Raw genomic sequence first — 14789 nt, 5'->3', positions numbered from 1 at the left:
AGTAAAGTAATAGAAGAAATTTTCCTACCCTAAAATAGATTCGTGTGTTCAGAACAACAACAAAACTCACTAATGAGAGAAATCATATCATACACACATTTTAAGTTAAATGAATTCAATCATACATGAGAAAATATGAAATAATTTAAATAGAACCATTCTACCTGCCATTCAGTATAAGCATGCAATATGAGATATGAACTTGTTGTTCTCCTAGTTGAGCTCAGCTCCAGTGTGCCTCTCTTAGTATGTGCATCTCATCACACTTCAGTTCTAGAGTTAAAAAAAAAAATGATTTTGAACAATACAAATGCAAGTCTTCATCTTTATTTAGCAGTCAACAAAAGAAATAACTTGTTCCAAGACTAAGAAGAAAAGTTATCTAAGCCCAACTTACTGAGATGAAATATCAGCCTCCAATGTAGGGTCTTCCTAAGGTATTTAAATGAGAAAATGATAATAGGCAGTTTTCACATTACTGGCTGAATTTAAACCTAATGCCTAACCAAAAATGCAACTTCACTGTACCATTTTTTAAAGAGGAAAAAAAAAACAATGAATAAACTTCCATCTAATCATATCCTGATGAAATTTCTAAATCTCAAAGTCCACGCACACACAAAATTCTACAAATATACAGATTTTTTTAAAAAGATGAGGGTATGAGGGTACCTAGTAGACATTACTATTATGTATAGCACTAAATTTGGAGGGCAGGGGGGGGCTGTCCAGTGAGTTCTAAAAGAAAAAGGAACCTTATATCAAGGTCAAATTATTATGCGTATGCAGAGGCAAATCCTAAAACAATTTTGAACAAAGTGGAACTACATACCAAGTTAGTACCATAATATTACCTGATATTTCTTACCCACGAACATTAATGACTGATAAATAAGGCTGATTCTGAAACTGCAAAATCTCTACCTAAATACACCTACTCTGAAGAAGGAAGTGCACACTTCCACAGAATTTTTTTAAAATAAGGATTTCTTCATAAAGTAGCAAAAATTAATTCCTCAGTAACTTCCCAATACACATCATCCTGAAGCTTATTTCTGCGGCTCTGAATAAAATCCAGAGAAATCAATGTTTCGTAAAAGATACCCACAAAGCCTAACAGGAAATAAATGAAGTTTTAGGAAGCAAATATGTAATGATAAGGTTAACTTTCAAGCATTAAGAATTGGAACAAGCACTACCTCCAGCTTCCCTTCTAGCATCACAATCTTTAAAGATTACCTGGCCTATGATTTCATCATCTAATAATCACCTGCCATTTCATAACAAAAGATAAACTTCAGAATAACAAAAGTGAGTCTCTTCTAGAAATGGTTTACTGATCAAGAACATTTTTGTTGCCTTTGCCTTTACTCTGCCTCAACTCATACTGCTCTTCATTTTACTCTCCTTGCCAGAAAATCCTGCCCATCTAAAAAGCCTACTCACGCCTTCAAAACCAGCTCAAGTCTACCTCCTCGAAACTTGTTAACCACATACTCCAAATTAAACAAACCCTTATCCTTCCCCACATAAGCTTACTCATTTAACAATCTAATTATACACAGCCATCAGATAATATAAACCAAATTATATAAGTTTTATCTAATTTTCATGTATTTTTAGCCTCTCCATCCAGTTTATAGAAATAATAAAAACAAACAACAGTTTACATTTAATTAGTGATTAAGATAAACCAGGCTCTGTTCTAAGCACAGACACATATTAACTCATTGTTTACCTCAGTTCAGAGTGATAAATTATTATATATGTTATTTATAGTAAAGAATTGGGGGCACTTCCTGGTGGTCCAATGGATAATACTCCACGCTCCCTATGCAGGGGTCCCAGGTTTGAACCCTGGTCCAGGAACTGTATCCCACATGCCGCAACTAAGAGTTCACATGCCACAACTAAAGGATCCTGCATGCCGCAACGAAGACCCGGCACAGCCAAATAAATAAATAAATGTTTTTAAATAAATATCTTACAATTCTTTAAAAAAAAATTGTTCAGAATTGCCTTTTAAGCTTCCCCTCTCCCTGCCTAGCACTCTAACCCAGGGTCACACCATGCATGTAGAAGGGAAAAGAACAAACATTATGTTAGCACTATCCCATTTATTCACACAGATGTTTCTGAATAAGATATGTAGGGGCAAAATGAACTTTTATCATTTTACATAGCTCTAATTCTAGGTACTTATCTTGTTCTGCAGACAGAGTAATATTTCCTTCCTTTGGACACCCAATGATGGGTGTATATTCAAGTCTTTGCCCTAGGTTTTCTTCTTCCTTCCTCAGTGAAATGATCTAGTCTCATGGCTTGAACTATCACCTCTATCAGATAATTCCTGAACCTATATTTCTAGCCAGAGGTCTAGAGAGACCTCTCATCTGAGCCCCAATTCTGTAATACCTTTACAGAGATGATCTGCTGACATCTCAGGCTCAGGGTATTCAAAAATGGAAATCATATCCTGTCCCTTAAACTTGTCTTTCCTGCTACATCCTTAATCCATTTTCCACTTTAAACCACCACCTCAGTATCTTGAGTCAAACTGGCATGCAAGTATTTGATTAACTGAACTTACTCCAAACTAAAATTGCTCTGTCTTAAAAGAGGTAGTAGCATCTGTTTCAATTCCTATTTTTCACTCAAATCAATGAGCTCTTTTTCCTTCAAAGTAGAGCAGTTTGAAAGTTTATGAATCTATATCAAGCAAACATGAACAGTGGTTAGCAGAAGTCGGGTAAGCAGACTGAGTCGACTACTCTATGCACTTCTCATTACGTGACGAACCACAAGTAGCCATGGGAGTTTTGACAGTTGTAAGTTTTAAATTGTTCCTATTCTTAATTATATTGTTTAATTTACAAGTGAACCATTAATTCAAGACAGGATAAAGGAATATGAACAAAAGACAAATAGACAATTCTCAAAAATAATATAAACCATTAATAAAAATCTGAAAGATGCTCAATTCCATTAATAATTTTAAAATATAAAATTTAAAGAGATATACATTTTCATCTATCAGATTGGCAGAAACTATGAGGTCTGAAAATAACTAGTATGTTGGCAAGGGTGTGGGGAAACAGCACTCTCTCATTTGCTGTTGATAGAGAAAAATCAGCTTTTTGGAGAACCACCTGGAAATAACTAGCAAAAAATTTAACACACATGCTCTTTTACCCTACAATTCCACATTTACAAACTTATTCTATACTATATTTGAACATGTGCACAAAGATATTTTGTAAAAGTGGGTTCACTGCATATGTCTGCAATAAAAATTGGGGAGCATCAAAAGAAATTGGTTAAATAAATTATGATACATCTATAAAATACCATGTGGCTATCAAAACAACTGTGATAAATTTGTATGTACTCACATGGGAAGATGTCCTAAAACACACTGGAAAACAGTATGCACAGCACTACATCACTTGTTAGTTATGCATGTATATATTATATATTTTAAATATTTAATTGTATAGATAAAACAGAAAGTCCATAGCTATTAAAAGTGATTACCACTGGGGAGAGGGTTGGAATGTATGATCTCACTTTTTATTTTACATACTGTTTGAAAAATTTTTAATATTTTTTATTTTCTTAAAATCAAACCAACAATTAATTTTACCCCCAAATTTAAAGTTGACAGACATATTTTAGCCATCAGGGTTAAAAATGCTGCTAATAGAGAAATTCTATGGCTTTGAGGGGTAGGGACTAGCAGAGAAGGAACCCTGCCCTGGCACCTCACCTCTTTTCCTATTCATATTTCCTTTTCTCCCACCTCGAGTGTCAGCCTGGACTCACACTAATTTGAGGTGAGATGGGACTCCACAGAATTTTCTGAGGGAAGATATTTCTTTCCAGACAGCAGCTGTATCTATAGGAGGAGGGGCAAAAGAAATGGCCAGGGGCAGGAGATACCCATTGGCAGTGATGGAAAGGAAAAGAAACTTTCCTCAACTTGACTGAGACAACCATTTCTGTTTAAGGAAGATCTCTGTGGTCTTATGTTTATTTTAAATCTTATTCCTTACAAAGGTGACTAACTGCTGTTGTTAGGGGGCATTTCAAGACAGTCTTTCTACCACTTCTGATCAACTATCGACTTAGAAATAAGACAATACAGTCTGTTAGAACTACATATGAAGTAAAGATAAATAGGCTCTAAATAAAGACTTTTGGGACTCTGAGAAACTTATTTACTTCAATGTACAGACTTTGAAAATTATTTCTCTTATTCCCTAGTCTTCAGTTACGTTCTGGAGGTGAGGGTGCATGATGGTTGAGTTCTATGTAGGTGGGGTGCTATTAATAAAGGGGTTATCGCCATAGGAAGTGTACATACAATCTCCTGGACACACAACACTGTGTGAATTTAAAACTAATAACCCAACTTCAAACCAAAAGCTTTCAACTATTAACCAAAAAGATCCTCAAATTTTAGTTTTTACATTAAAAGTCATGCCATGAATAAAAATTATAAATAAAACTTATAATTTGTTATTCTATTCCCTGAATTTGTATATGATAATGCTAGAATCTTAACTAGACCTTACACATAAAGATATTTCCTGGTAAATTTTTTTTTTACTCATTTACTTTGCACCTGAAAAACAAATGTTCTGTATTCAGTTTCCATGTGGTATCACTTTAAAAATTCACTCTGCTCAGGACTCCTCAGTAAGTTTTACTGGCTATTACTGACCAGTAATAAATCCTGAAAACCTGTACGATCAATCTCCGGATTTCCTGAAGACATGGAAGTAGCTGCACCCCCCAGTTGGCTCCATTATTAGCATTCTCATATATTCAAACATTCCAGTAATCATTTCACATAGAGGAAATGAAAAATAACTCTCTCTGAGAGTTCTAGTCTACTGACCTGTTAAAACTAAGTTGGGACTACTCTAAAGACATAGAACCAAAATTATGAGAAAAGTAGTACTATTACTTGATTAATAGTAACACAATGATTCCAGAATTTGTTTCTCCACCTACAGCAGTAATTACATTTTCTCTCTCCAAATTAAGTTATTATCTCTGCTATTAGACCAAGGATAGAAAATATGTCCAATTCATCTTAGTATCTCCACAGTGCATGGCTCTGTGCATAATTATACCTCAAAGATAACATATTTGCAACTAGTCAAAATTACCTAAATTTCTAGTTTTGGCTATACAAGAACTATCCGACTGACTACAAAATTAAATGTAAACATTCTTGCCATAAAACAAACTTAAAGGAGGTTATTTCTTAATGCCATCTGCAGCAACATGGATGGACCTAGAGATTATCATATTAAGTGAAGTAAATCAGAAAGACAAAAACAAGTAACATATAATATCACTTATATGTGGAATCTAAAATATGACACAAATGAACCTATTTACAAAACAGAAACAGACTCACAGACATAGAAAACAAACTATGGTTACTAAAGGGGAAAGGGGATGGGAAGGGGTAAATTAGGAGTTTGGGATTAGCAGATACAAACTACTATACATAAAATAGATAAACAACAAGGTCCTATTATATAGCACAGGGTATCCTATAATAAACCGTAATGGAAAAGAACATGACAAAGAATATATATGTATAACTAAACCACTTTGCTGTACACCAAAAATTAACACAACCTTGTAAATCAACTATACTTCAATAACAAATTTTTAACAAGAAGTTATTTCTCATGCTTCTTTTTAATAGGAAAAGCAAAGACACAATCTGAAATTCAGACTGCCCAACTGCTAACTCCTTAACAAGAAGAACTCAAGTACTGATTTTAGTAAAATAGGACATATAAAACCACTCACTACCTCTCTCTCCTTTCTTTACATAAAGAAGTTGAAGGCAGAATCAAAATATCAGCTAGATCAGTAACCTTGCCAGTTTACTTTACATCCGTTATAAGCCTAAGTATCTAATATTTCAAGTAGTACTGCAACTTAAAATATCTCACAATTGCTTAACACTGAAGTTTTATTTCTTGAAATCAGCCCTAAAGCTATTTTTACACATATAAAATAAAATCATACACGATCATTTACAGGCAATTTAAAAGACTTTCCCAATCATATCCAACTTCACACTGGAAAAAAAAAAGATGCATAGTAACTTGGGCTTTAGAGAATGACAAAAGGTAATTCTTGAATCAAAGAACAGAAACGAGATCAGTGTTCAAACACAAAACTTAGCAGAAGTCATTTAGCTGAGATAAATCTACTACTCAATTTTATAGACTACAGAGTTATAGAAACTTGGAGATAGAAGGGACCTTTGAGATCACCTATTAATTATTAATTAATTCCTTCAGTTAACAGATGAAACAGAGAAGCTATGGGACCTGCATTTTAAAATTATGGCCTTAAGGTCACAATTAAAGATGAAATATCTTGAAGAAATTGTAAAAGTACTGGTCAATGAATGGTATTACTCAATGGTATCATTACTCTTCTAAAATAAATGGAACCCTGACTCCCACATACACACACAAATTATCTTTTCACCAATAATCCTATCCAAGGGAATCCAAAATACGGAAGGAAAGACTACACGTGGGAAGATGTTCATTACAGCATTCTTTATTAGAGCAAAATACTGAAAACAACGTCAACATCTATAAAAGGAGAATAATTGTTAGCAGCAGTATGCAGTATAATAAAGAGCATAGACTTTTGACCTGTAAAGGACTGGATTTGAATGCCGACTTTTCCACATGAGAACTGTGAGGCCTATGACAAGTCACTTAATATTTGACACTCAGTTACCTCAACTGTAGAATGGGGAGATATTACCATCTTCCTCACGAGGATGTATAAAGGATTAAATGCATGTAATAGAGAGTGGTACAGTGCCTACAGCTCAGTGAGTATTCAGTTAATACTTTTATTGGCCACTATTAATATTATATTCATTCACTGGAAGAGTACAGACATTTTAAATAATGATTATAGGAAAATCCGTATTCAGTGGTATGGAAAGATCTCCAACGCATTATTAAGTGAAAAACAAGTTGAAAAACAATTAGTATGATCCTGCTTATGTGTAAAAAATAAAACTATACACACATATCTTCTGTAAATACAGAAGAAAAAGTATTAACAGTGGTTATTTATGGGTTAAAAAAGGAATGTGCTGGTGGAAGTTTTACTTTATGTACTTTCTTTTTACTTCAAAACAAACATGTATTTAAGTATTTTTTTAAAAACTTATTTTAATTGACGATTTAAAGATAGTGCGGCAACAAAGAAAAATGGAATAATGCACATATAAGGTTGTACATACACCATGATTACAACATAAAAATGATGTGCCATATAGTGACTAGAAAGAAATATACCAACAGTTATACCAGTGGGTCTAAATGGAATTTTTTGTCTGTTTTCAAAATCCTTAGTCAAGAAACTCCTTTGATTCTAAACAAATCCAAAACTGAGGTTATATTTTAATATCATCTTTCACTGGCTTGTGTCCCATGACAAAGTCAATTTTTAAACATCATATACACTTTTCCTCACCTCATTAGCTCTCTGGGTCAATAATATCTTACCTATAGTCATTTCCACTGACTGTTCTCTTATTGTTGATGCAATTTTACCTAGAAGCCAAAATGCCTACCAATGGCATGGTAAATACCTCCCAAACACACAAAAGTCAGTAATAAAATGAAGGGTTTGGCAAGAAAGACTATGAAATAGGTAAACAGAACTTCCACATAATGAGATTAATGTTACCCCTATATTTTATATTAGCATAGAGAAAACTCGTAAAGAAGAAACCAACAATGATCAATTGCTGGAAAGAAAACTACACTTTCAAAAAATTTAATAGAATTATACTATATTTTTAAGTTCACAAAAAAAATTAAAACCATTCTATACAGACACTGTACTTCACAGTTTATAAGCAATTTTACATTTCATTCTTCTGACAATTCAGTTAGGCGCCTGCCTATAGCCCCCAACAGATATATGGAAATGTGTAGAACCATGAGTCACATCCAAATCCTCTGCCTCCATATCCTACGTCTTTTTTCACCATTCTACATATTAACTTTCATATGGTTTACTAAAAGCGGTCACATTTCTTATCTCCTTTGAACATTCATCCTGGAAATCTATGAACTCCTTTATACTTCATCCAGTTAGGCAGGCAAAGCAGGGCATCACTCTCTGTTTACAGATCAATTAGTATGATCACTGATCTTTCCAAAAATGACAAAACTAATAAATATTAAAATTGCGGCATATCCAGAAGATGACGACCAAACTCACAAAAGGTCAAAAACTAAGTAAGATGAAGAGTGGCTGAAGGAATTAGGATGATTAATTTAGAAAGAAGGAGAGAGCAACACACACACACACACACACACACACACACACACACACAAATTTTGTCATCAGACATGTGAAGGACCATCATATAAAGGGATCAGATTTGTGCTGTAAGGCCCGGGAGTTAAAAGAAATTCAATATTCATTCAATAAACAATTAATGGGGATCTACTCTGTGCTAGATGTTTGTTCTACACCACGTAAGAAAAGTCCAAATCCTCAGGAGGGTCAGACTAGTAGAGAAGACAAGAAATAAGTAACACAAGATGAAAAGGACTCAGAAAGCTATGGGCACACAGAGAATGATGACTCTAACTCTCTTTGGGGGAGGGGGCTACTAGAAAAAAATGCACTGAATAGATGAGTAGGTGGGAAGTGGCATTAGCAGGAAGAAAGGGACTTCTCTGGTGGTGTAGTGGTTAAGAATCCGTCTGCCAATGCAGGGGCCTGGTCCGGGAAGATCCCACATGCCACAGAGCAACTAAGCCCGTGCGTCACAACTACTGAGCCCATATGCCACAACTACTGAAGCCTGCACGCCTAGAGCCCATGCTCCACAACAAGAGAAGCCACCGCAATGAGAAGCCCGTGCAGCGCAACAAAGATGAGTCCCCGCTAGCCGCAACTAGAGAAAGCCCAAACGCAGCAACAAAGACCCAAAGCAGCCAAAAATAAATAAATTAATTAATTAATTAAAAAAAAAACCAGGAAGAATGAACAGCATGTGCAAAGGCCTGGAGACCTGAAGCTCTGCAGTTAACCTGGAGTGGTGGAGCACCAGGTACACATTAGAAGTGCCAAGAGATGAGGCTTTAAGCTGGGAGTGTGGGAGGCCTGTAGTAAGGAACACAAAAGGCCTCACAATCTTCATGCCAAGAAGTTCAGACTCTAACACTCAAGCTACAGAACACTAAGAGTTTATAAGTAGCAGAGTGGCATGCTCAGAAAAATATATAAGAAAGTTCATTCTAGCAGGAGGACAGACTTCTAGAGGCTAACAGCAGAGATAAAGAGATTAATTTACAGAGCTACTATTGTTACTCTAGGTGGAGTGATGATGATTCGAGAAATATCTAGGAGGTAAAAAAAAAAAAAATCAAGGAGAACTACTGGCTATGGGAAAGAGGGAAGGAGGAGAGTCCAGGATGACTTCTAGATCACAACTTGGTTGAGTGATGAACAGTGATGTCCAAGGTGGGTAACAAAGGAAGACAAGTCCATGCAATCATTCAAACAATATGAGAGTCCTGGACCAGAAACTGGTTTGTTATTGTCTGGAGAGAGGGGATGAGGGAAGAGGTACAAAGATGAGTTTACCTTTGGTCTTGTGTAATGCAAGGTACCTCTTCAGTGAAGCTACAGAGTGACACGTGAAGCAGAGTGGACTAGGAGAGTCATTAGCTTACAGTAGCAACTGAACACAAGTAAAGTATACAGAATGAGATCAACCTTAGATACCAATATTTGATGAGAATATGAAAGAAAAACCTGAAAACAAATGAAGAATTGATCAGAGGAGTAAGAGATGAATCAGGAGATAGGGTGACGCCAAAAAAAAGGCAGGAGAAGATAAAAAAAATTCAAGAAGGTGGGGAGGGTGAAAATTAAAGTTAAATGTACTACATAAAGCAAAGTTTACTAAAAGAAGTTATTCAAAACGGGAATAGACTACCTTGTGAGGTAATGAATCACATCATCAAGTTAATGATTCAGGCAGACAGAGTCACCTATGCAGGATGTTGACAAGAGGATTCTTACCTTAAATGAGAAGTATAGCTACATGACCTCTATAGTACACCTCTGAAGTCTAGGTCAAGGCTAGCCTCAGCATCATTAGGACATCAAATGTTCTTTTGCAATCTGATCAGAGAATTGGATATTTGATTATTCTAAGAAAAGTTTTAAAAAACAATTTCTACATATTTCATGTAACTCAGAAGCAACCAATACTGGATTAAACCTTTTCACTATTTCTGCTCTTGGGATACAAAAAATTGATGCTGAAATGGTGGAAATAGCTGATCTAGTCTACTTCAAATTCAAACTGATTTCAAATAAGCTCTCACATTGTCTTCCTAACGTTCTCCATTCTGGCATCCCAATCCCACCTGAGCACCATTCCTTAACCTGTTCACTCTGATTAGAGAAGACCTGCAATGCGCGGGTGACTTTATCATGTCATCTTTCCCTAGGTCCCTGCATATCTTTTCAGTAATCTGCCCCTCCTTGCTTCCTAAAGCCAGACTGTGTGCCTAATCATTTCCAACCCTCTGCCACTGCTGACCATTTTCTATCACCAGTCCTTCTCTCTTTCCTCCACCTCCTCATGTCTACCCAATGTTGGAAAAACACTCCACTTATCCTGTTGTCCCACATCCTATTGTTCTCCTTTTACTACCAAATATCTCCATACCCTAGCACCTATTCACTGTAATCCCCTACAGAAAGGTATCTCAGCAATTAAAAAATTAAACCACTTACGAACGACATCTGATTTATTGAAACAGCTTGTTCCATTGCTGCTTACTCCCTTCTCAATCCCCTTGATGTCTCTGCAGCTGGCTAAAGAACTGACCAACCCTTCCTTGCTGCAGTTATTCCTTTCCCTTTGGAAGCGAGGCAGAATGGTTTGTGGAAAGCACTCTGCACAGGATCAGAAGATCCGTGCTCTAGACCAAACCATACCACTAATTAGCTGTGACTCTCCTCACCTCCACTCCTACTCAGATCTCACTTCTGAGACACCCTGACACCCAGTCTAGGTTAGGTCCCTGCAGTATACGCTTTCTCAAAACCTACTCTTCTCCTCAGTAGTGCTTATCACAACTTAATTACTATATAATTAGTGGCTAAATGGCTATCTTTCTAACCCACATGCCAGACGGCAAACTCCATGAAGGCAAAGTGCACATTTCAGCCATGCTTTACACCTCTCATCAGCACAAAATAAAAGCCCATCAATTGAATTAACGTTGAGACAGATGTTATGACTTCCTAAGAGACTTATTACTTTTATTAATCTAAAATTACTAGCACTTTACTTACAAAATTATTGACAAAATTTTAAGCAGTAACACACACATAATAGATGAACTACATGTAAAATTAAATAAGAGTCTTCCAAGATAGTTACATTTTTCTTGCCTATCCACAAGAATAGAAAGGGTTGGATCAGTTACCTACATTTCAGGACCAACATGTGTACTCTAGGCTGAATGTGCAAGTGTGATACTAAAACCCTATTGTTTATGTGGCTGTTTTGATAATACCCATTGGTACTTCAGGGTTAAAGCATTTAACACTGGCGAAAGCCGTGTACTACATATACTCTGTAAGAATATCAAAAGAAAGCTTTTATCAGCCAAATTACATTGCCGTGTGATTTTAAATATAAACCAGAGAAAAACAAGTAATGGTTTAGTGAATAGAAGCTGCCACTGTGCCTGACAAGATGACTTTCAAATACAGAAATTTCGGATCTCATGCAAGTAGGTGAAAGTTGTCAAGTTTTATGATACACCACCTTGGTCAAACAATTTAAACAGATTACATGCTAATTTGTCCTTCATCTGCTGAATCTGCTCCGCAATTACACTGTAAGGTCCTTACGGGCAGGTTTGGCGTTTTGTTAATTGGTCCCCTTAAATAAATAGGAATGCAGGTGACTTCAATAATCTATGATATAGAAAACCTGAAAATGGCTTTTGCGGCTAAATATACTTAAATATTGCCACCTGAAAACAACGTTCAAGTACTTAAAATCCGATGCTTAGACCATTCCCTAGGTTAAGAGCAGTTAACAGGCTGTAAATATAGTTGTAATTCCCAGGAAAGAACAAGCATTTTCATAACGGGAACACTAACAGAATCACTTGGAGCTGTTCTCCAAGGCGCCCTCATCGTTAAGTCAACACCACTGGTTATGAGGGGACAACCGTGTCCCTCGGACACCCTCTATCTTCCACAGCCTCGGGGCTACAAATCCCGCACGAGGAGTCCCTCGAGATCAACCAGCGCTTCCCCGAGACTTCAGCTGGGAAATCCCTGGCCAGGGAATGCGGAGTTCAAGCCCCCCTCCCGCTTCCTTTCCTGAAAATTAATGAATTGGCCGTACGATTGTTTATTTAATGAGGTGTGTAGTGGCCTCTACTGGTGCTTGTGTGAGCACAAGAATGTCCCACTCTTACAAGTGGGATGAGCCTGGGGGAGGGGAGGGAGGCGAGGGGTGAACCTGCCTCCGGGTACAAAGCGCAGAACTATAGCCCGGAGCCCCCGATGCGCCCCCACGGCCGCCCCTCCCCCAGCAGCGCCCCCGCCTGCCCACTTCACTCTCTACCCTGCGCGACCCCCTTTCTCCTCGGCAACCCGAGACGAGGCAGAGAAGTTCCTACACGTTTCCTCCTGGATCCTAAACAAAAACACCGCAGCGGCCGCCGCCGGTGCCGGTGCCGCGCCCCCGCCCCCACCCCCACCCCCCGCCTCCCGGGCCCGCACCCCACGACCGCCGCTTACCTGGGGATTGCGGCGGGGAGCCGCTCCTGGCGGCCGCGGCGCCCGACGCCCGGCGCTCGAGCAGCAGCAGGCAGCAGAGCCAGAAAGAGAAGGTGCTGAGGAGTCGCCGGGCTCTCCGCTCCGCCGCCATCTCTTCCCCGCGAGCGGCGGCGGCGGCAGCGCGGCGGAGCCCTCGCCTCCTTCCCTCCGCGCGCCTCAGCCGGTCCCTCGCTGCAGGCTAGGCTCCCGCGGCCGCCGCCGCCGCCGCTGCTCCAGCCCGGCCCGGCCCGCGCGGCCCCTCTCGCGGGAGGGGAGACTCGGGGGCGCCTCCCTCCTGCAGTGGGGAGGAGAGGGGAGGAGAGCGGAGAGCGGGGAGTCACTACATTCCGGGGCGGGGAGGTGGGTCTGTCTCCAGGTTCCAGGCGCCGCCACCCACCGCCGACTCCGGCTCCACACAGCAGCGCAAGGGGGGCGAAGACCACGGGCGGCAGGGGTGGGGGGCGGGGGCCCGGGGCGCGCACCCCCGCGCACGCGCAGGCGCGCGCCTCCCTCGCCGACACCTCCTAGGCTCCGCGCGCGGCCCGCCCCCGCTCCAATCCCGGCTGCCGCCTCGCGGGCCGCGGCGGCGGGCACGCTCTCCTCCCCCTTGTCCCCGGAGCCGGGGACAAGCGCGGGGAGCGCGCGTCTAGCGCTGCTGCTGGCGTCAGGGAAACCCCGGAGAAGCGGATCCTCCTCCTCCTACTACTTCTCCTCCTCCTCCTGGCCTCCTCGCACCGGGGAGAAATTTCCCCCGCCTCACCTCTCCAGACGCCTCTGGCTACGGAGACCTGAGGGCGAGAGGCGCTCCGAGCCCGGGCTTGTCCGAGAGGCCGGAGCGGGCGCGCACCTCTTTCAGCCTGGGCCCAAGGCCCCTATATAGGGCCTCAGAGGAAGCCGAATGGCCTCCGGGAGGAAACCTGGGTGCGCAGAGGGTCGGCGTGGGGCTTAACGTGCCAGCCAAAAACAATAGCGATCCCTCCCGGCTCTTGCTGGGACCTGGCGCGGCTCCCGTGGGAGGGGGCCTGCCGCCCCGCCTCTGACCTCCCGCTTCCCGGCCGGGCCGCCCTCGCCGCGAGCTTACCCAGGACAGTGCCGGGCCCGCCCGGACCGCTGGACCCGCCCCCCCACCCGCGGCTCTCCGCCCGGGTCCAGGGAAGCAGGGCGCAGACAAAGGTGCCCGGTGTCCACTCCACCAGCCAGTGCGGGGACCTAAGCCGAGCCCCATGACTCCCCAGGGCTGATCCTCGGGCTGTAACTGAGACCTTTTACCTCTACTTTTGCGGGCCACCTCGCATTTCGTACCTGGAAATAACGTCTCTTCGCTGGTAAAGCGGGAGCAGGAGGGATGTGATTTTAAACCACTTGGTAATCGTGAGGCAGCACCCAGGCTACCCAAAGTTAGGAGTAAGCAGTTTGGAGTTATACTGCTGATGAGAATACTGAAAATCTTATAAGTTACACCCATGGAAAATATTTTGAGAAAATTTTGTTGTGTTGGTTATGCACTTGGAGAGTCATGTTCGATTGTTAATGAGTTGGATTTTTATTCACTGTTCCGTATACCCAGTAACCAAAATGTGTTGTTTTCCGCAAGTAGATGGCTAGTTCTCTGCCTTCCACAGCCCTCTGTGCCTTCTCGTAATTACTTTCTTCAGATATTTTCTTTTATTCTCAAGTGGCAGAAAGCAGTGTGAGGTTTGCGGTAACATTGGGAGGGGTAAGCTCAGAGTCCTCATAAAACCTCTCAAACCATCAAAACGGTGGAATCAGGAACCCTTTGAAACAATTGACGCTTAAAAGAGCAAACACGGGCTTATTGTTTTCCACTAGGGAAACAATTTAAATATCTTTTTGTTTTGGTTAGACTTGTTAACCAGCAAAAATATTTCCTAAATACCCCTGATTGA

At 40.5% G+C, this 14789-nt stretch overlaps 1 protein-coding gene across 10 annotated transcripts in view; it reads right to left on the bottom strand.

Moving 5' to 3' along the window:
- The window catches only part of NEO1 (neogenin 1), a gene marked incomplete at its 5' end in the record, with an annotated part of 242114 nt that extends 229120 nt beyond the window's left edge, over positions 1–12994 (bottom strand). For all 10 annotated transcript variants that reach the window (XR_014296303.1, XM_082647399.1, XM_082647406.1 and 7 more), the window contains one exon: positions 12865–12994. Coding sequence is in view for 9 of the 10 variants with exons in the window: in XM_082647399.1 (XP_082503525.1) it covers positions 12865–12994 (130 nt within the window). The remainder of the gene's footprint in view (positions 1–12864) is intronic.
- Between the last annotated feature and the right edge of the window lie 1795 nt (positions 12995–14789).

The sequence above is a fragment of the Grampus griseus genome, assembly GCF_964374135.1.
Source record: "Grampus griseus genome assembly, chromosome: 2".
NCBI classification, from domain to species: Eukaryota; Metazoa; Chordata; class Mammalia; order Artiodactyla; family Delphinidae; genus Grampus; species Grampus griseus.
Note: the sequence above shows the minus strand (reverse complement) of the source record. Positions and strands in the feature narration are given on the sequence as shown.